Source organism: Ahaetulla prasina, chromosome 5 (assembly GCF_028640845.1).
Source record: "Ahaetulla prasina isolate Xishuangbanna chromosome 5, ASM2864084v1, whole genome shotgun sequence".
Taxonomy (NCBI): Eukaryota; Metazoa; Chordata; class Lepidosauria; order Squamata; family Colubridae; genus Ahaetulla; species Ahaetulla prasina.
In genome coordinates this window covers 57,002,997-57,024,406 of record NC_080543.1, presented here as the reverse complement: position 1 = coordinate 57,024,406, position 21,410 = coordinate 57,002,997, and the positions used below count along the sequence as shown (strand labels likewise).

The following is a 21,410-nucleotide window of genomic DNA, read 5'->3' as shown; positions in this document are numbered from 1 at the left end:
ATAGATAAGCTTGCCAGTGACTTTTCTCCCTTATCATTTCATCAGCATGATGGGAAATTCCCCTACAGGTTTATCCCAGTCATGGGCACTATTTTCCCACGACCCTGTGTACCCCACAGCCAATTCTCTTTTGGCTTAAATACAGCTCAGCTCAAATTGCAAAAGTTCCATTTTGTGATTTCCAATGCAGCAGTTCTATATGGCTTGGAGGCTGGCTGTTTTCGCATTCTTCACCCTGTCCTCTGCTACCTAAATTTGAAGGCTTGGTTTATTTTATAGATTTCATCCATTTCAGTGGACTCCATTTTAAGCTTTCAACCCACTTATCAGTCCCTAAAAATGCATACCATTTCCCCCTGCTCTTATGAATAAAACACCTGAAATTCTGCCTTCCCCAGCTTCTATCCTCTGGGCTCAAGCAAACTATAGTCATCTCCCCTTTTCCCTCTACAAGGTAACCTATAGCCACAGTTGCAATTGTTGAGAGGTGCATCTGGAGGCAAAACAATGGCATTCCTGATATCACAGCTCCATTTATAGATACGTGTGGCAATCAGATGTTCAGCAGATGACATTTCTATTACTATATTTCCCTGCCAAATTACAGCCTCAACAGTTGAATTTCTGCCTCTCACAGCTACTATAAGGAGCACAGGAAACCTTCCCAGGGAAAAAGTGGCAGTCCTCTTTACAACCGGCATTTAGACTTGAAATCTGATCTGCGAGGGAGGCATTTCCAGGTGTTCAGTAGCATTGTTTAGAAGAAAGGCAAATGGTGATTATATATGGCACATCCAAAATTATCACTATAGGCTGTCACAGAAACCTTCTGAGAAACTGGTTGAAGGATATCAAAGAAGTCTGGTTAGCGGGCTGACAAGCTTTCAGAATCTGACACTATATTTGCAGCGCCCTTTTTAATCCAATCGCAGGGCAGACTGTTTTTGTTTTCTTTCTCCCACCTTTCTGACTCTTTCCCTTCTGTACGCACACATTCCTTTTAGGCAGACTCCACACTGTGTCTGAGGAGGGCTTGCCATGAGGAAAGGTTGCTTTATTGTTATTTTAATGCCTTGTAATAGCTGGCAAGAAAGGGGAGCCAAAGTCTCTGTTAACTGGAGCCTGTCTCCTAGCTCTCTTTTAAGAGGCCATTATCTTTCATCTGTGGGAGGGGGGAGGCCTTGGAGGGGAAGTGAGAGTTCCTCAATCAGCAGAGGAAGGGAGCTGAAGTTCATTATTTCAAATGGGGAACAAGCTATTCAAAATGCTTTTAGTTCCTAAATTTATAAACTTTGTGAATTTCTGTTGACCAAGCAGCCAGTATTCTATCTAGTCCAGATGAAAGGAGTAAAGGAATGACGTTCACAAATTCTTTCAGTGTGTGTGTGTGTGTGTGTGTGTGTGTGCGCGAGAGAGAGAGAGAGAGAGAGAGAGAGAGAGAGAGAGAGAGAGCTCCCCCCTTCCCCCCTTCTCTTTCTCTTTCTCTCAGGCACATACATATAGCTAAAAGGTAAATGTAAAGGTTCCCCTCACACATATGTGCTAGTCGTTCCAGACTCTAGGGGGTAGTACTCATCTCCGTTTCAAAGCCGAAGAGCCAGTGCTGTCCAAAGATGTCTCCGTGGTCATGTGGCCGGCATGACTAAACACACAAAACGCTGTTACCTTCCCACCAAAGGTGGTCCCTATTTTTCTACTTCCATTTTTTACGTGCTTTCGAACTGCTAGGTTGGCAGAAGCTGGAACAAGTAACGGGAGCTCACCCCATTACACGGCACTAGGGATATAGGATATACATATAGCTAACAGTCTTTAAATGATCCCTGCAGAATGAACAGAAGTGTCTGCTTGTTTGGGACTAGCTTGGCTTCTCTTCTCCTAAATTTCATGATTAGGATTACTGATGTGAAAGGTGGATGTGTGGAAAGGTTCAGCTTCATTTGTTTTTCAGTGTGATCAACTGTCAGAGAAGCCTGATTCATCTCCTACTAATGAAATATTACCAAACTTCCCATTAACTGCCCGATTTACCAAATGCAACAGAATGGAAATATACTAAAGTAAAAGAAATCAAGAAATGGTAGTTCCAAGCAGCTAAGTGGGCCAAAAGGCTGATATTGCAGCATTGAAAATATAACTGTATGGTCCCTTTCACTGGATTGGAGACCTGATTCCATTTGCCACCTATGAGAAGGTTGCTTATAGACTTCGTATAGACAAATATAATGAAATAAGGAATTATTTTTTAGAAAATACAGAAGGTAAAAAAAAACATGCTATTATTAGATCTATTATATTAGAAAATATATGCATTCAAATAATTACTTTAAATAATTATAGACTGCTAAAATAATATACTTTTTTCTTTCAATTTTTAATTTTTTCACTTAAAAAAACACTGTTACAATGTATATATTTTTGTTTTGTTTCTTTTTCCGTTTTTATCATTATTTTAATAGCAAAAATAAGATAAATTCTTGTTGGTGGTTTTGTGATAGGGGGTATGGTGAAATATTTCAAGCTATACCTTCCCAATAACACTATTCTTGCTTGGAATACTGAAGGAAATGAATAGTCAGCAGTTTCCTAAATAACTGCCCAAACACCGTAGTCATCTGTTCATGATATAACTCTTCTTTGTTTTGACAAAGCAAGCATGACCTACAAACCTTAATGCTGAAATTTTTTTCTTGGTTGCTTCTTTCTTACTAAATATATGACTATCACAGTGCTCTGTTGCTTGCTGTTATCACTCCATAATCTATTTATCATTCTTAATGTTCACTTAAAGCTCAAAATCCAACTCTGAGTTCTGGGTTTACCACATTTGACATGATAAATGGATATTCTCCAAGCAGGATCTCAAGGGGTTATTGTATCTGAATAACTTTAGGCAAATAAATAAATAAAAATTCCTAAAGAGAATCACATGTCATCCTTAGTCTTTTCTTTTGCTGCTGAGGGAATATATTTGATTTTATATCAAGCAAAATGTTGATTATTGAACCCAATTGATGATTGTAGCAAAGAAATGGCTATTTGAAACAGGACTGGTAAATAGTGGGACAAAACTAAAGCTGCTGTCACTTTCTAGGAACAAAGTCACAGTTTTCTCACTAATTGGATCTTAAGCAGGATTACTGAATAGAGAATTAAGGTAAAATTTATGACTTTGGTGGTTAAATGAAAGACTTTAACATTAAATTTAGAAACAGAACACCTCCATAGTACAACTATTACAAGATTGATAAAAAGTTATTCATATTCATGTCTCCAATAATAACTAGACATATATACTTATGGTAATTTTTGATCCTATGTATACTAAAACACACTGTGGAGAATAATCCTGTACCCTAGAGATCGTGGCTAATTTATTTTTACTTAAGGCATACATTTCAAAAGCATTCAAGAGCATTACAAAAGCTTCATTGTTAATGGGCAATATTTTGTTTTGCTGTTTTACATTTGTCAAATCTAATTTTCTGTTATCCAGCATAATAACTGCGGATATGAGCCCTCAAATAAATTACTTTTAGGCAGGTGGAAAAGTGTATCTTGCATACACTTTTCCACCTGCATTTTGTGCATTCATAAAATTTCCAAAACCACTCCAAATAGCATTCTCATAACAGAACCACTTTACAAAAACTGCAGATACACAAAACATTTTATTGCTGATAATGAGGTCTTGTCTTATCAGTTGCACATATGTAAAACTGCAGGTAATCAGGCTACAAGTCATGAGGGCCATCTGTGTATCTGAGTGATTTCTCTTCAATGAAATAAAGTCATGTATTTTTCTTACAGTTTATACCTGTTTTTATGTTTATATCCTTTCTCCCAAACCAGGTGCTTCTGACCTAACAGCGTTCAGTGATCCAAGAGTAGGAATTGATCGTCCATTTTCTGCCATTCCTTCCATTTCTGATCCTCGTATGCACTATCCTGGAGCATTCACCTATACTCCAACCCCAGTCAGCTCAGGAATAGGAATTGGCATGTCTGCCATGACCACCGCCACCAGATATCACACATACCTACCACCTCCCTATCCAGGTTCTTCTCAGGCGCAAGGTAGCCCATTTCAGACCAGCTCTCCTTCGTATCATCTCTACTATGGAACATCAGCAGGATCTTACCAATTTTCCATGATGTCTGGTGGTGATCGGTCTCCCCCACGTATTCTGCCTCCTTGCACTAATGCTTCCACCGGATCTACTTTACTCAATCCCAACCTTCCAAACCAAAATGATGTTGTGGACACTGAAGGCAGTCATAGCAACTCCCCCACCAATATGGGAACCACAGCAAGATTAGAAGAAGCAGTGTGGCGACCATATTGAATTATAATTACAGGTGTCTATTCTGGTAATATCCATGCTTTTATATGACAAATGAGAGCACTGCCATGTTTATCTTTCACACAGAATAACAATCAGTTCTGAAGTCAGTATTTCTGGAAATATCGCTATGATGTTCTCTGATTGATTTTGCTCAATGAAGTGATTACATTCCCATAGACTTCTTCCAAGTCTGAACTTCAGAAAATAATAACATTTTAAAATTGTAGTTTTGTTCACTCATGTTGGCTATAAATATGGAAAAGGATAGATACTCAATATGTGTCCAGAGTTTGAGACTTTGAAATTTAAAGTATTTTGTTTGACATCTGGTGCTGAGACATTTAGTCTTACACAATCTTAAATAATTTAATCAATCATTTTGACCTGTAAGTTAAAAGGAAGTATACAACAATTCTCAGAGAGAAACTGTGAATGCTTCTAATTTAGCAATGCTGTGAATAAGAGTTTTTATATCCTGGAAATAATTTTTTAATCAAGTTGTATATCCCAAAGAATACAGGAATTGTTTTTATTTTTATTATGTTTTTCAGCTGCAACTCATCCTTCTTTGTGTATCATCTTCCTTTATTGGCACCTTAAAATCTGCAGAAAGATTTAATCCTTTTTTTTATAATGTGCTCGCTTTTCTTGTACTTTGTCAGCTAAATTCATCTACAAAAGCCTCTTTTCTAGAAAAGTAATTTAATTTTTTTAATATAAAGGAGTGACAACCTACAGTCCTTCTCAACTACTGAAAAAGTACATGATGAGTTGCTCAATATTTATGCTCTGCATTGAACTTTTGTGTGTGATGCTTTTATTTAAATAATGCTTTGAAAATAAGCACATACATTTTGTAGCAACCAAAGTTTAAAATTATTACATATAAAATGGCTGGAATAATTATGGATAATGTGACTTTTAATTATTTAGAAATATTGTTTACATTTAGCTCCATTTCATTCTCATCAATAATTTAAACAAAGTCACTTTTGTCCAATTGAGAAGCCAAGTTTCTTTGAAAATGTTATGATGATAAAATGTCTTTGAATAAGAAGTTTAGGTTTGCATTTGGATGCTGACTTGGGCACTGGAAGCAAAGATTTGTCTCAGAGTATATATTTTGGAATTTCAAGTACAGCATGATATTTATATTCCATCAACTTTCTTAAAGACAACATAAGGGGAAAAAAATCAAACAACACAACTAAATATTAGCATTCTAAATGACTTTTAAGTTCCACATTACGATCAAAATACAATACATCCCAGTTTTCTCCCTTGCCCTAGTAAGAGATTCAAAAATTCATTTAAGGCTGTATCCTAACCACAGTTTTGAAGACCTAAGTTCATTACGGTCAGAGGTGGGCTGCTGCTTATTTGGACCGGTTCAGGCGAACCGGTGGTTGCGACCTGTGGGTGGGCCGGCCCACCTGCCTGGGTTCAATCCCATCCTATATTGGTGTGTTTTTGAAACCACACGCATTGGTGGACCGTACACACAAGCAAATTGCTGTGTTTTTTGACCCTGCATGCATGAGTGGACGGCGCACATGAGTGAATTGCCATGTTTTGTGATGCCGCATACATGCACGGATGGCGCACGCACTCACATTTTCGGTGTTGGGCAAACCAGTTGTTATAGTATGTGATGCCCACTTTTGATTGTAGTCCCTCCCCCCATATGACACACAATTCAGAGTATTTTCTAGAAATCTTACATAATTGAATTTCAAACAAATAATAACTTAAGTGTGGGATTCTTCATTCCAGGCATATATTCACTCATTCATCCTCAGCTACTTTGCACCCTTATAAAAGAGAGGTGTGGGCAATGTTGAGACTACTGAACCTGTTTTTGGTCCCCTGAGTAACTCCTGAAGTTCCCACTAAAATTCATATATTCAGAATATTCAAATATTCTGATTTTCAGAGGAAAATTAATAATGCTATATTTAAAGTGCATTGGGGAAAGGGGGAGCAATCCCAACGGGTAAGATAAGATCAAGAAACCTCATCTACCACTCCAGAGAGGTGATTTCACCACCACCTGGGAACTAAGGTGTAATTTATGGACACACAAATGTCTGTTCATAACATATAAAGAAAAATGCTGATACTTTTTCTCTCTCTAGGAAAAGTGCCCCACTCTTCCACTTTCTATAAGTAGATAGAGGCAGAGCATATACCATAAAGTAATAATGTTTTTAAGAAGAGATTGGAATTTGTCTGAAATGGTTTCCTGCCTAAGCAGCAGGTTGGACTAGAAGGTCCCTTCCAACTCTGTTATTCTATTCTAAGTGCTAAGCAGCCCCACCCTGACATCTTTCCAATATTCAAACTTGCAGCCTTCTGAGGATGCTTATGGTCCAGAAACAAATCCTTGAAGAACAACTGGTTCATATGGAATGTAGGCCTCACATCTGTATGTGTGTTTATGTTTGTGCATCCCAGCCTGTAACTTGGTGTTCATTTTTGTTTGGTTCTATTTGGATTTTATAAAATAGCTCAACTTGGTAGTTGTTTAAAAATGCCATTGTTTTCTAATACATCTCAAACATACAAGACGTTACTTTAAATTATGGTATGCAGCACTAGTTTATGTGGGATCTGAATGCAGTTGTACTCCTTAAGATCACCAATGCTCTCAATTTCTATCAGAAGAATTCATATCTAGGCACATCCATGAATAATAAATAGCACACTTCTCTTCCAATTTATGCAGAAATAAGTACCCTCTATACTTACTTGAGAATAAGCCCCAATAAACACAATTCACTAGCTTCTTCCAGAAACAGACTGGATTAAATCCATTTTAGCACTCTATGTTCTGAGAATGTAACAATAAAAAGCACTGAGCTTGAGTTGGGTAAGATTCTGGAGAAGCCAATAAGCTTTAAGTGCTTGGCTGGCATATGCAGTGTTATAGATGTCAGCCAGGTTCAGATGAAAAGTTGCAAAAGGCCATGTGTAAGCACTTTGCATGTATTCAGAATGCACTAAACTTACAAGAATCGGGGAAGCTGCCTTATACCAAGCTAGTTGTTCACATAGTCCGGTATTATCTACTTCAGAATCAGCCAATATTTCTGGCATTGAGCACCATTGGCAAAATCTTTAGCACTCTCCTATGATGTTGCTATAATTTCACAGGGTTCTCATGAAGTTTTCAACAATTTTAAATATTGATTTAATTTGAACATAAATTACTTTGTGAGGGTTTAGAAGATACCATGCTACTTATAGACAGCTTGTTGCTGATGCCTATCAATAACAATTTTCCACCATCAGACATTTTTCACAATAGTTGCTAACCGTCCTTTCAGTTGGCAATGTCAGCTATTTAAACCAAGGTCCTTCTGTATGCAAAGTATGTGCTTCACCACTGAGCTATGACTCAGTTTTTGCAGGTGTGCCGGTTTCCTCTTACATGTGGAAATATGATATACTCTTACAGTATATCGTAAACATTCAGAAAACAGTGCAGTAATGTAGGAAGGTCTTAAGTTGAGAGCACTACATCTAATGTTTCAACTATTATCTTTTCATACCTTTCAATATCTTCCTGGAAGTAAACTCATATAGCACTCCCTAGATTAAAATGTAACAATACTAACAATTACTTATTTCTTACTTTATTATATTAATCCTTTATTATCCCTGGTGGGCTCTTTACTTAATATTTAAGATGTCCCAATTCATTGCCTTCCTCCCCCTCCCCTCCCCAAAAAAACTAACCAGATTTGCTTTTCCAAACTGTCTTTCTCATGACATTGTCAGTATTAGAATTTGAAAGGCAATTAATCACAAATGAATGCCAGTGAACTTTTAAAAGTGTATATTCAAGATTTCAAGTATGAACTTGACCATAAGGCACAGAGAGTCTACATTTTTAAAACTTGATATCTTCCAGATGTGTTGGATTTCATCTGTCATCATCCCCATCCACTTTGAATAACTGTAATGGTTTCATAAATATTTTCAATAATTTGAAGGGGAGATAGCACTTCATTGAACTTTAATTTTATAAGACGTTGAACACATTTGATTTTATCCTGCAAAATATTGCTTTGTAATTAGAAATGCTAAAATAAAATTACTCCTAAAAATAGAGCTTTACAAATATACAGACATCACATGATAATAAATTTGTTGACTTTCTGTTGGATCTCATTCAGAAGGAAAAATTGCAAGGTGATGTATTTATAATTCACTGTTTTTTCCTACCTTTAAATAGTATGCAACCTCTGTGATGCTTCCACTTTTGGAGCAATGGTTCTTATTATTGCATTCTGTGAAAAATTTGGGAGTAAATTCTGGTGAATAATCTTCCCTAATGTTATATGGCAGCCGTCCCTGCATTTGGGGAGATTAAATGCAATAGTTGAAAGACCCCAGATTACACTAAATCTCTCAAAGTGGTCACCTCAGAGGAAAATTCCTGTTTTAATGAAACATAGTTGGGTAGATTTAATTTAGGACTTACTGGTCCCATGCTTGAAGTGCTTTGTTTTCCTAAAACATAGAATCAGACTTGGTAAAGCTGATTATATATTTGAGTAAAACTCATCTGGAGCCCTGTGAAAGGTATTTTTTAACACTGCCTTTCTCAAGCAGGTGTTTTGAAGATGTGCTTGATTTCAATACTGATCAGAAATGCTAGGCGTCAAAGTCAAAAAACATTTGGAGAGCATCAGCTGTTTTATATTTTATAAAAATCAATTATACATCGGCATTTCTTTTGATCCTGAAAAACAGCTATTCCTTTTACAGCAATTTGCTTTATTTTTCTGTCTGACAATTTTCCCCCTCCAATTCAACAATATTACCATCTTGTAAAACAGATCATGAAATACCTGGCTTAATAGCAAATAGTAATTGCTTTATTGAAATGAATTTGATTTTAGTTGAGCTGAACTGATTAAAAAAAATAATCTGCTGGGTTATCAAGTTCCATAACTGAGTTTATAAACATACTTTATCTGTAAAAAGAAAAAGTAAGCCTTATTTCAAATGACTATATATTTGGGGTTAAATAACCTCTGATACTGCTGTTGAAATAACATTTTCCCACATCATAATTCAGTGAAGCAAATGGTTCTTATTTATTTCTGTATATTAAGATTTCTATTAAAAGGCCAAGCTGATTTCCAACAGATGACACCTAATTATAAATAAAGTACTCATTACTGTCTCCAGAAGATTTAGTTACAATTGCTTTAAAAACAATCCAACCTTTGTTTCTAACATTTTGCCATTCTATCAACCTTTGGTTGATTTCCCTTGGACAATACTATCCACTAATTATTTTGTTTTGCTTGTCATAAAAGGGTTGTCATAAGATGTAATTGTATTTATGTATGTAAATAAGTTTTAAAAGCTTCATAGAACATATTGGTAATGCTTGTAAGTATTTGACATTTTCCTCTTTTACAACACCTTTACCGAATTCACTTTTCTTAAATATTGTAGAGATCTTTCTTCCAGCTTAATTATTTTAGGTTTTGAGATGAACTGTTTTAGTTACTTTGTAAACAGTTAAAGCATGGTTTTATGTGGCACATTGAAATATCTTTGCTTTTTTGTTGTAGGAGAATGTGCAAGCAACTGTGGGTTATTTGTGGTATTTGAAAAGTAGCAGACCCAAGTTAGTGAAATGTTTCAGGAGATGTAAAGTGGTAAATTTGATGAGTGAACAACATAAAAAGCAAATTGGGCTGCTTTTGAGAACTATGTTAGAACATGTGAATTCAACTTTTCCTGGGTGTATTTATGATCGGCTTATACCGTGTACAAGAATAGCCACACCTTTTCCTGATCTGGTTACATGGGTCACTTTTAGAAGGGGTTCTCCCCAAACAATAGTGTTTTCTTCCATGGGGGAGAACAGTCCATTTTTACCCACTCAACTAAGCCTCTAGTTGCGTAGGCCCTTCCACAAAACAAGGTCAATGTGTCCAGAAGAATTTATTGTGAGTAGCATGCAGAGCAGCTGGACTGTTGCATTACTTCTACTGGAAACTTGCTTTCTTTGTACCATAACTCTTCTGTACATTCAATATTACAGTTAGTATCAATGACAAATAAACTGTTTGAGAAATATATAAGCATCAAATTGCTTCATTATTTCACGGAACTTTGTGAACGCTAGGTTGGTGCTTTGATTGCAGTGCACGCTAGAGTGTCTAGCCCCTGCTGGAACACAGCCAATGAAGGAAGTTCAATATCTCTCTGGGAAATTTATTTCACTGGTAAACCAATTTCTGCTAATTGTTCTGGCACTTTCAAGAGCCCCAGAAGAACAGAGAAGATCAATCTCTTATTCATCATAAGTTTGGAAACTCCCAGAAAAATGGAAATCTTGCTGTCCAAAGAACATTTAAATTTCCATTTGATGAGAAAAAAAGCTCAAATGTCCCTTTCCTAAAGTTTCTTGTATTTTTTTTCAGAATGTGCTTTTAATAACCAGATTCATATCAGTCCAGAATTTGTCTATAATTCCCAAGATTTTGACACCTGAGACAGAAAAATCCACAAGTATCTTTCTATGGGAATACATATCCATGAATATTTTTTCTTGACTTCACAGTACCTCAACTCGGCTTTGGACATTTGCTACATTCTACCAAATAACTGGGCTGCCCTTGTATCCTCAAGTGACGGCCTATACTCTGCCTTTCCCAGGTTGACAATTTGCTTCCAGGTGAAATTGAAGCTGCTGATCACTATCTATAAACTCTTGCATGGCATTGGGCTTGGTTACTTGAGGGATTGCTTGTCTCCCCTAGAATCTGCTGTCAAGGTTGGCACACTGTAGAACTGTGATGGCGAACCTATGGCACGCGTGCCACAGGTGGCATGTGGAGCCATATCTGTGGGCACGCGAGTGTTGCCCTAGCTCAGCTCCAGCACACATGCGCACACCGGCCAGCTGATTTTCGGGCCTTCCGGGCCTACTGGAAGTCAGGAAACGGGCTGTTTCTGGCTTCCAGGGGGGTGGGCAAGGCCGTTTTCACCTTCCCCAGGCTCCTAGAAAGGCTCTGGAGCCTGGGGAGGATGAAAAACAGGCCTACTGGGCCCACCGTGCCATCACGTGCCAAAAGCGGGAGTGCGGGAGGGTTACGTATGCATGTACGGGGGGGAAGGGTACATTGAATTATGGGTGTGGGCATGCACACTTGCAACCTCCCTGCACGACCCCCACTTTTGGCACACAACAGCATAAAGGTTAGCCATCACTGCTCTAGGAGCTCTGATTAACCAATGCCATATATCAGGACACTGGAAGCACCCCTTTTCTGTAACACACTTGGTATGCTGTTTGGTATGAGGTTCCCCCCAAGATCCAGGTGACCCCCATTCAATTTATGTTTTGAAGGGCCTTGGAGACCTGGTTCTTATCCCAGGCCTTTGGTGAAAGTGACTGAAGTCCCCTTTAGATTGTGTGTTGCTTTTCTTTCTTCCATTCAGGTTTTGTCATTTTTGTCATCTTTACTCTTCATTGTTGTCTTTTGCTATTTTTTTTTTATTTTTAATGTTTTAACTTGAAATTTATAATTTGCAATTTGTAAACTATCCACAGTTCCTGGGTCTCAGGCAGCATATTAGTATTATTTTGGTTCCTCATACAGTCAACCAGATGTTTACACAGGATTGTTTATTATTGTTGTTGCTCATACATAAAACCCTGGAGAAGAAAGCGATATCTCACTTTATGATGAGCAATTTCTACAACAATTTTGCATCCCAATTTATCTTCAGAAAAAGCTAGTGAGGTAGCTTAGGCAAAAAATTAATGACTGTCCACGTTACCTGATCAGTTTTGTGGCTGGTTGAAGATTATATATTGGAATCTTTTAAGCATTCCTCCATCTAACTACTTTATTACATTTCTCACTTTGGTGTCTGTCCTTAACTCTCATTGAAATCAGTGAACAGAAAAATGCTTACTTGCATTTGAAGCATTTGCCATATTTAAATAAGCAGTTTAGCTTTGGAAATGTTTTATTCATAACCGCACAAGTTTGCTCTCTTCTTTAAAACTGCAGAGACCAAGAGTTTCTCAGACTACTATTAATCAGTTTGAGTCATTGTCTGGGAGTGGCAAAAATTGTAAGAAAAAAACACAGACTTTAAAATAAAGGGTTTTTTTTAATCTGAAATCTAATGTTTGGTCTCCAACTTTTAGAATCATGCTATCATTGATTTAACATGCAATAAAACTCATCTCTTTCTCAACATGTCAGCATTTTCCCTTCTGAATGCCAGTTTTTCAGGATAAATTTAATTTCAGTCTCTCAGGAAAGCTTTCCCTTAATTTTTATATTGACAAAATGCCATATTAATAAAAAATGATGGTCATTGTCTTAGAATCTGAATAGCATTTCATGATTGGTGGATAAGGCACTTAAGAATTAAACAAAGTTCATTCTCAGTTGAGAACCTTGGGCCAGTTCAGACACATATAGATAGTAGATGAGAGATTTAATGCATGGAGTGGTAATGTCCAGTTTTTCCTCTCGTTTAACATTTGAACTCCACCTTAAAAGATATTTATTTATTGGAAAAGCTGAATCATTGGTATGTGATGCCCTGAATATGATGGAAACCTGCTTCTCCACCCTGAGAATGTAACCTTCAGCCAACCATCAGCAGTATGTTGGGTTTTTGAATTAGTGAGAGTCAGCAGCTAAACCCAAACGTCAGATTTGTCTGCAATAATCTAATTTTGTCCACAAAAACATATAAATGAAATGCAGACCTAACATGCAGCATTAAAGCCTGGCTGGATGAGAAATGAGAATTATCCCTCAGTGAGAATTGTCTGATTAAATTTTGGGCATTGCATTGGTAATAACCACAAGGCAGGGAAGGTAGAGTAATAATTGTGTATTAAGAAGATCTGGCAGTTATGAGAACAGTTGGTTCTATTGTTGTATTATCATTATCTCTATCTCTATTGCTGTCTCTGTTTTTGTCTGTCTCTGCCTCTACTGCCTATTTACTGTATCTATTATCTATTTATCATCTATCTATCTATCTATCTATCTATCTATCTATCTATCTATCTATCTATATCTATTATCATCTATCTGTCTATCTCTATACTGTAATTACATTTTACATTATATATCAAGTGCTGTCACTTTCAACTGAACTGGTCAATAAATCTTATAAATAAATAAAATATAAAAAATAACCTGCCATTCTACATTAGCAACACCGAATGAAGCTGATAAATATGCAGGATTGCATTTAGATTTGGCACAACTATGAAAAGTCAGGATGGCTGTATGCCAAACTGTCTTATTTCACTTTCTATCAGAGAACTAAATTAAAAGATTCTTGTTTTTATATGAAATCAATGCAAAGAATGGATTCAGTTAACTGCAAATAAGTTAAATATTTAAGGTATAACCTTCATGTTTCTGCTTCAGATTAACATTTAAAGGAATCTCACTTCTGCAGTGTTATTGTTCTATAATAATATAGATTATTTGTATGCAGATTCATTTACATTATCTGTTATTGTTATATCCATCCTAAAGAAGTTATTAATCATAAATTATAAATGGAAGTGGTAAGGTACTCAGGTCGAAAGAAAGATATTTAAAATTATCTACTGAACCTAGAGTTTGAGTTTAGAACCCAAAATCCAGAACCCACTCATTATATTATCTGTTACCTGTTACATATTAATTAGCTCTTCCTCTAAACTATGGTTGACAGTGAAAACTGAAGTCTAACATCTTTCACATTTCTCAAAATAAGTGTTATGGTGCGACCTGACAGCTGTATCTTTGAAAGGGAATATATGAACTTCCTTCTTTCTCAGTCTCGAGGAGGATCTTCCTGAATTATAGATTGAAGCATGCAATTCAAGGATGTTTCTCTAGCACCTCCTCTTCCATAGAGGAAAATATTTTATCTTTTAAAAACTATGGCAAAACCTGGGTCCCAGCACAAGAAAGCACTGCTTCTATGCCTGAATTTATAGGTTGACTGCAGAGAGAATTCTGTATGCACAGAAATGGGAAGATATGTTTATCATTATATTTACTCCTCTTTTTGTAATGAGGTGGATTTATTTATTGTTTATGTGGGGAGGGAACTGTTGTCACTAGTCATATGCCTCATACTACAAAGGCAGGTGATGGCATTGTAGAATTTATTTCATTTTATCAACTTTTTTTACTTTGACTTGCCTAGAAGGTGGATAAGGTAAAGGTAAAGGTTCCCCTTGCACATACGTGCTAGTCGTTGCCGACTCTAGGGGGCAGTGCTCATCTCTGTTTTAAAGCCGAAGAGCCAGCGCTCTTCGGCTTTGAAATGGAGGATAGGGATCTCATATGTTACTGGGCACCAAGTCAAGGCATCCCTGTATTTAAGATGTGTGGGCTTCTGGCTGTAGAATTCTGGGGGTTGAAGTCCACACATCTTAAAGTTGCTGGGTTTGAAAACCACAGCTCTAAGAGATACATGGTAGAACAAGGAAACACCAAATAGCCCTATCAAATCTGCAAAGCAGGGCTGGCTGAGGAAGCTTCTGGAACAGGAGATATGAAACTTCCATTCTTTCATTTTAGAGGTTCAACCTTGTCATAATTCCTCAGATAGTTCTTGCTAAAATGCCAGTAATTGGAACCAGCAACTCCATTGGTAAGCAACATGGGTGTACGATATGATGTCATGTGAACCCAGTTGCCATAGTTAAGTGACTCCTGCACAGTCGCAGTTTACTGTGGACACATGACCATGACTTGCAACTTACTGCCAGCTTCCCCATTGACTTTGCTTGTCAGAAACTGGTAGTAAAGGTCATAACTGGCAATCACGTGACTTCAGTATCCTGCAATGTTGTAATTGTGACCCACTTGCAAGTGCCCATATCATGATCATTTGAGCATAATTTGATCATCGCTGTAATTGATGCAACTATGAGGGCTGGTGGTAAGTTCCACGTATTGAGTGCTATCATAACTTTGAACAGTTGCTGAACAGTCATTCCACAAAAACTACCTATACTAGGGACTCCATATATCTTGTCATATGATTATAGCCAGTTCTTGCCTTGGCTTCTGATTGTTGCCAACTTATTTTAAAAAGGTAGTAACAACAACTATGAATAGACAAGACAAAATGGAAGTATGCAGAACAAAATGTAAGGGCCGTGGTGGCTCAGGCTGTAAGATAGCCTGTTATTAAAACACAGCAGCCTGCAATTAGTGCAGGCTCGAATCCCACCAGGCCCAAGGTTGACTCAGCCTTCCATCCTTTATAAGGTAGGTAAAATGAGGACCCAGATTGTTGTGGGGCAATAAGTTGACTTTGTAAATATACAAATAGAATGAGACTATTGCCTTACACACTGTAAGCCGCCCTGAGTCTTCGGAGAAGGGCGGGATATAAATGTAAATTAAAAAAAAAAAGTTGCTATAATGTTTCATGTAAAGTTTTAAAAAGTACTAATGATATATCCCTATTCCATTTCTTTGTATAATTTTAATGTTTCAACTTACTTTCAGCTTACTTTTTGATAATAGTTTCTATTCTCCTCCATTCGGTCCAATCTTGGAAATATAGAGGATGTAAAAATCCATTTTGGAAAGCTGCTGTGTTCCTTTGCAGTCCTTTTGATTTATTTATTGCAGTTGTTTAACCTAATTAAAGTTAAACGACTGGGCATAGCACCCACAAACAGAAACACACTCACACACACACAAACAGAAATGCACACACACACACACACACACACACACACACCATTAGCATTTTGAAAGCAACCACCTTTGCTTGCTCAGGGAGAGCCTTTGGAAGTAATCTAGCATACTTGCAGACCATGATTTCTTTGTATCTGAAATGCATGTGACTTTGCTGCCTCTAAAAAACAAGAGGTGGAGTGTAGGTGACTTTGAAGTCCTATTTTACTCATCATTCCAAGTTCCTGTCTTTTTAAATCATTCATTATTAGGAGTACTGTAAGTAGTTTGCTGCTTTACCTGTAGAGGGAAGTCTTGGACAAGACTGGAACACAAATCAAGCTAAACATAATGCCTGTAGAAAGCTGAGGAAAACAAGTGCCATAAAGCTATTTTAATTCTTGGAAAGTTAAGAGTGATGTACTGATACTTTGGCCCTTGTGTTGAAGAGGATATTATTAAATAACTAAATACAAAATTATAGGAATGCCACAGTGCTTTGCTGCCTTCAGCAAAGATAAATCAACATTATATTAAGCATAGTAATTAAAATATATATTTAGAAATCAAAATACCTTATCCCAGAGTCAAGTTTGCTGTTAAAAATCATATTAGAGCCCTAGGGGGGGAAAAAGAATGAAAATCAGGTTCACAGGACAAAGGCCTGTCTTGTTAAAAATAAATCCTTATTTGATGGTAGAACATATTATTAGAAAGTTATGCGCAACTTTCTTATGTGCAAATACTGAGAAACATAGAGATTGAACTTTCTCTATTAATCTCCTTAATTTTGTACATTGAGCAAAATATGTGTAACATCTTTTCAAGTATTTTCACTTCAGTTTCATACACTTACACTTTTAATTGGATTATGCTTTTTAACTTAACCATTAGCACCCTGTTGAACCCCACAGGGCTTCAGTCCTAACTCTTGGTCATCAGGAAGTGTATCCTTGCAGAGGACCTTCATCTACTTCTTCCTAATAGCCATTATGACTGAAGAGGGCTATAGTTATTTTTTACCTTGATGTTTGTTCCTTTCGACAAAGGAGCATTGTAAGCCCAGAAAATATGAGATTGATCTAGTCTTAAAGCATCAGGCTAGAAACTGGAGACTAGCCCCACTCTGGACATGGAGTCAGCTGAGAGATCTTGGACCAGTCATTTTCTCTTAGCCCTAGGAAGAATGGATTTAGTAAAACAATTAATGGTAAACCATTTCTGAAAAAGAAAACTGCAGGGACTTGTCCAGGCAGTGTCCATGCTTTCATTTTTTTTCTGTTTTTTGATTCTCTGATGTGTTACTGCCAAAATATGGCTTGTTGTGGGTTAGCATGTTGTCTGAATCTAGTTCAGGTATAGCCAACTTCAGACATTCCATGTCAACTCTATAAAATACTTCAGATTAAGAAATAGTAGATCTAAAGCTGCTTTTCTGAGAACAGCTATAATAACAATATTACAAGTGGGACTGTACTTCTTTTCCTCTCTCTTTTATCTTCCTGTGAAGTGTGAGTCACTGCCAGATATATTTTTGTAAACCATTTTTTCACCTAAGGAAATCATCTACCCCTACACGATTTCAGACAAATGGTTGTCCAATCTCTTCTTAAAAACCTCCAGTGTTGGAGCACCCACAACTTCTGGAGGCAAGTCATTCCACTGATAAATTGTTCTGTCAGGAAATTTCTCCTTAGTTCTAAGTTGCTTCTCTCCTTGATTAATTTCCACCCATTGCTTCTTGTTCTACCCTCAGGTGCTTTGGAAAATAGCTTGACTCCCTCTTCTTTGTGGTAGCCCCTTAAATATTGGAACACTGCTATCATGTCACCCCTAGTCAGAGCTGGTATTCACTTACCTTCACTACCAGTTCGCAAATGTTTGCAAAAACGGAATGTGATGACAACTGGCCAGGTGGGCAGAGCCTACCACCACAGCCTCTACCGGTTCACCTGAACCGGATACAATCGGCTGAATACCACCACTGCCCCTAGTCCTTCTTTTCATTAACCTAGACATACCCTATTCCTGCAGTCGTTTCTGTGTTTTATCCGTCAGTCCCCTAACCATGTTTATTGCTCTGCACTCTTTCAAGATCTCTTTTTATATCATGGCAACCAAAACTGGATTTTTTTAACTTGAGGTTGCATGGCTAGAGCAGTGCCATCAAAGACAAATTTGCAATTCCCCAGAAAATGTAGACTATTATTTTGATTTTGAATTTTCCCAAGAAAACAGTGATTTGTAGTTAACATTTCCCCCTGAAGTTCAGAAGCCTGATTTTCTGATATACTAAAATATGTGACAAACACATTTCAGAATACTTCTGAGAGGAAAATTGCTCAAATCAAACTATATCAAAGAGGATTGTTTTGTTGCTCACAACTTTTCACATATAAACATTTCAATTAGAAAATATTTTCAAGCAAGTAAGATCTCTTTGCTCTTTATTCAAATTATCTTAAGCAGCTTTGAATAGAGAGAGCTGTTCCTGCAGGTAGCAGCATTCCAAACTGTTTCAGTTTTTAAAAGTCTGTCACTCATAGCCACTTGAGAATGAAAGGGAATAGGCAATCAACATAGGTTGGTGTATTAGAAATCCTAATTAGTTGCCACAAGAATCTTGAGCCTAGAAGAATATGAGCCTAAAAGAATGCACATATGTTCTGAGGTTCTACAATTAATATTCACATTACATAATAAAACATTACTAAGAGAGACAAAACAGAGTAAATTGAGTTGTTTTATAATATAAACAAAAAGAAATATGAATTTTTGACCTTAACATTTCCACTATATTATTTGTAATTGATAAAAATAGAAGAAAAAAGAGGAAACAAGGAAAGAAAAAAAGGCACTCCTATTAAATTAAATTTAACTTTTTCCCCCAGGCTCCTCCTCATCTTTTGAGATGCTATCCCTCAGTCCAAAACACGTTAAATGCAAGATGCGCACACACGCATACACACATACTATACTCTTGACATAGAGCCAGTCAATCCATATAGAGTCAAAATGACTCTATATGTTTTATCCTTGTAAATTAATATCCCTTGCACACATATTGTACCTTCAAAATAGAAATTAGAGCATTTTTGCTCACTAATACATGTGTTACTTTCATTAGCTGCTTGACAAGATCAGTTGCTGTGTCCTGTTTTGGTAATATTGTTACACACTCAGCTTTTTTAAATTAGATAACCTTCCAGCCAAGGAAAGTTTCTGAACTAAGAGAAAGGTAACCTTTCCACTATTCAAAAATTTGATTTATCCTTGTAAGCTATTAGATTGATCATACTTTTCACAAGACTTTCTCAGATGATTTGTTCATCTAGTCCCTTGCACCCATCTCCCTATGGCTCACATCCATTACTTGTTTGCTTCTGAGATGTTTGCTAAGTTACCCAATGGCGTCATCAGTCTGTTTGAAAATGTTGCTCTTTATGAGCATCCTCATTAAAAGTCAAAAGGGGGACATTGTACAATCTAAGGTTCTTTTCTATGTCTCTGTTACCTGACCTTTCCCCCTACTTATTTAGCCCAAAGTTTGTGTATGCGAATACTTTGTGTAGAAGTTCTCCTATTCAAGCAATGATAACGTAAAGTTAACATGTTTGCTTAACGAGAGAAAAGAGCTCTGACGTTAGAGAATATCAGTAGAAAGGCACAAAGCAAATCTTAGAAACAGAAAGACACATGTTGGCAAATGTCAAAATGCAGGTGTGGAAAATAGCATTTGATTAGAGATTTATTTCCTGAATCACAAAAGAAGCAAGGGCTTATAAGTCCATGCCAAGTGCAGAATACTTAAATAGAGAGATAACCTGAATGAAGAGAGTCCTCAGAAACCTTGGAAAAGGCAATCACAGTACAGATTTGGGAACTCTAATATTCTTGCCATGGAACTTCATCTCTTGTTAGTTAGTCTCTTGGTCATCATACCAATGTCTTCAGCCATTCAAACAATTGTTCCACTAACGATACCTGACAATCATGAAGGTAAGCTGAAGCTCTCTTCCCAAAATACCAATTTAGGATCTTGTCTGTCTGTTACCTGCTTTGAAAAAAATGAATGTTTTGGTATCATTAAATGTTTGAGTGCTGCCTTGTAGCAAAGAGCAACATCAGACTGAATCTATAAAACCACATTGATTCAATAGTGATGATCATTGTACAAAAAGGTTTATTTCCATATAAGTATAGAAGTGATTGCAATATATTTCATTGATTAATGAAAAGTTGCCCATTCCTTACATATCAGAAAAGTATGGGGTATTTTCCTTTATTTTAGGGTTATTTTTTTTTCAGATTAGAACCAAAAAGCTGAGAAAAAGCTTCATTAATCAACAAAAATCCATCCTGAATTTTTATCAGCTTTTGATGAAGTACAGAAAACTACCAGCCTTAAGTTAATTAACAAAACTTCAATGTTTCAAAGTAGCTAAACAAGTAAATAAAAGACCATTACGCACGAAGTCATATTATTGATTATAACAGATTATATTACATGTACTTAATTTATGGTATTATCATTACAAATTGGTTAGATTCTTTTTAGGCATTTGATAAATTGGTAATCAATTCTTTGAACAAAAATGTATTTACATATTAAACTTGGATAATTCCATTATGTTTTTCCATTCTAAGATTATCTGTTTACAAAGACATCATTATTATTTGATCAGATACTAAGACTGGAGAAAATATTAATGATCTCTGCATTTCACAATTTCCCTAATATTAAGATTTTGAATTTGTGTAAGGCACAAACTGTGTCCATCAGAATTTATTTCAATATGAATATTTCTGTAATGAATTAAAATGACAGTCAAATATGAGTTTGAGAAATAATGTTTGCCTTTTGAGTAGAAATGAGATTAGAAACAAATAATAATAATAATAATAATAATAATAATAATAATAATAATAATAATAGTAATAATAGTAATAATAGTAATAATATAATTTGGTCTGAATTGTCTTACATGATGTTTAAGTAGCATTTGAGTGCAGAAAGGCAAGAAATATATCCAGCACATAAACAACTTATCAGATAGTAGAGTGCACCATGCTTTGAAAAATTAGGAGACAGACAATACTGAAATTGAAATTAATTTTAAAATCGATTGTAACTTTAAAATGAAAGGCTGAATAGACAGTTTGAATATATTTTAGAAAACAAAAGGGGGGAAAAAGCTTTCCTACATTCTATATTAGTGTTTTGTTGAGAGCTATATCTATGCATTTGAAATTTAAATATAGTGTAGGAAGTTAGCACTCACCCTTCTCCTAGAAGAAAGAAATATTTTAGAAAATATTAAAAAGGGCAGAATATTATATTTCCCTGGATGAGAAATGGAGAAAT

The 21,410-nt window shown here is 36.3% G+C and overlaps 1 protein-coding gene across 1 annotated transcript in view; it reads left to right on the top strand.

The window, feature by feature from the left end:
- Positions 1 to 10,442, top strand: part of RUNX1 (RUNX family transcription factor 1) — a 212,204-nt gene extending 201,762 nt beyond the window's left edge. Inside the window, exon 7 of the mRNA XM_058185419.1 lies at positions 3,853 to 10,442. Within this exon, the coding sequence (XP_058041402.1) occupies positions 3,853 to 4,346 (494 nt within the window). The 3' untranslated portion in view covers positions 4,347 to 10,442. The remainder of the gene's footprint in view (positions 1 to 3,852) is intronic.
- Positions 10,443 to 21,410: the final 10,968 nt, after the last annotated feature.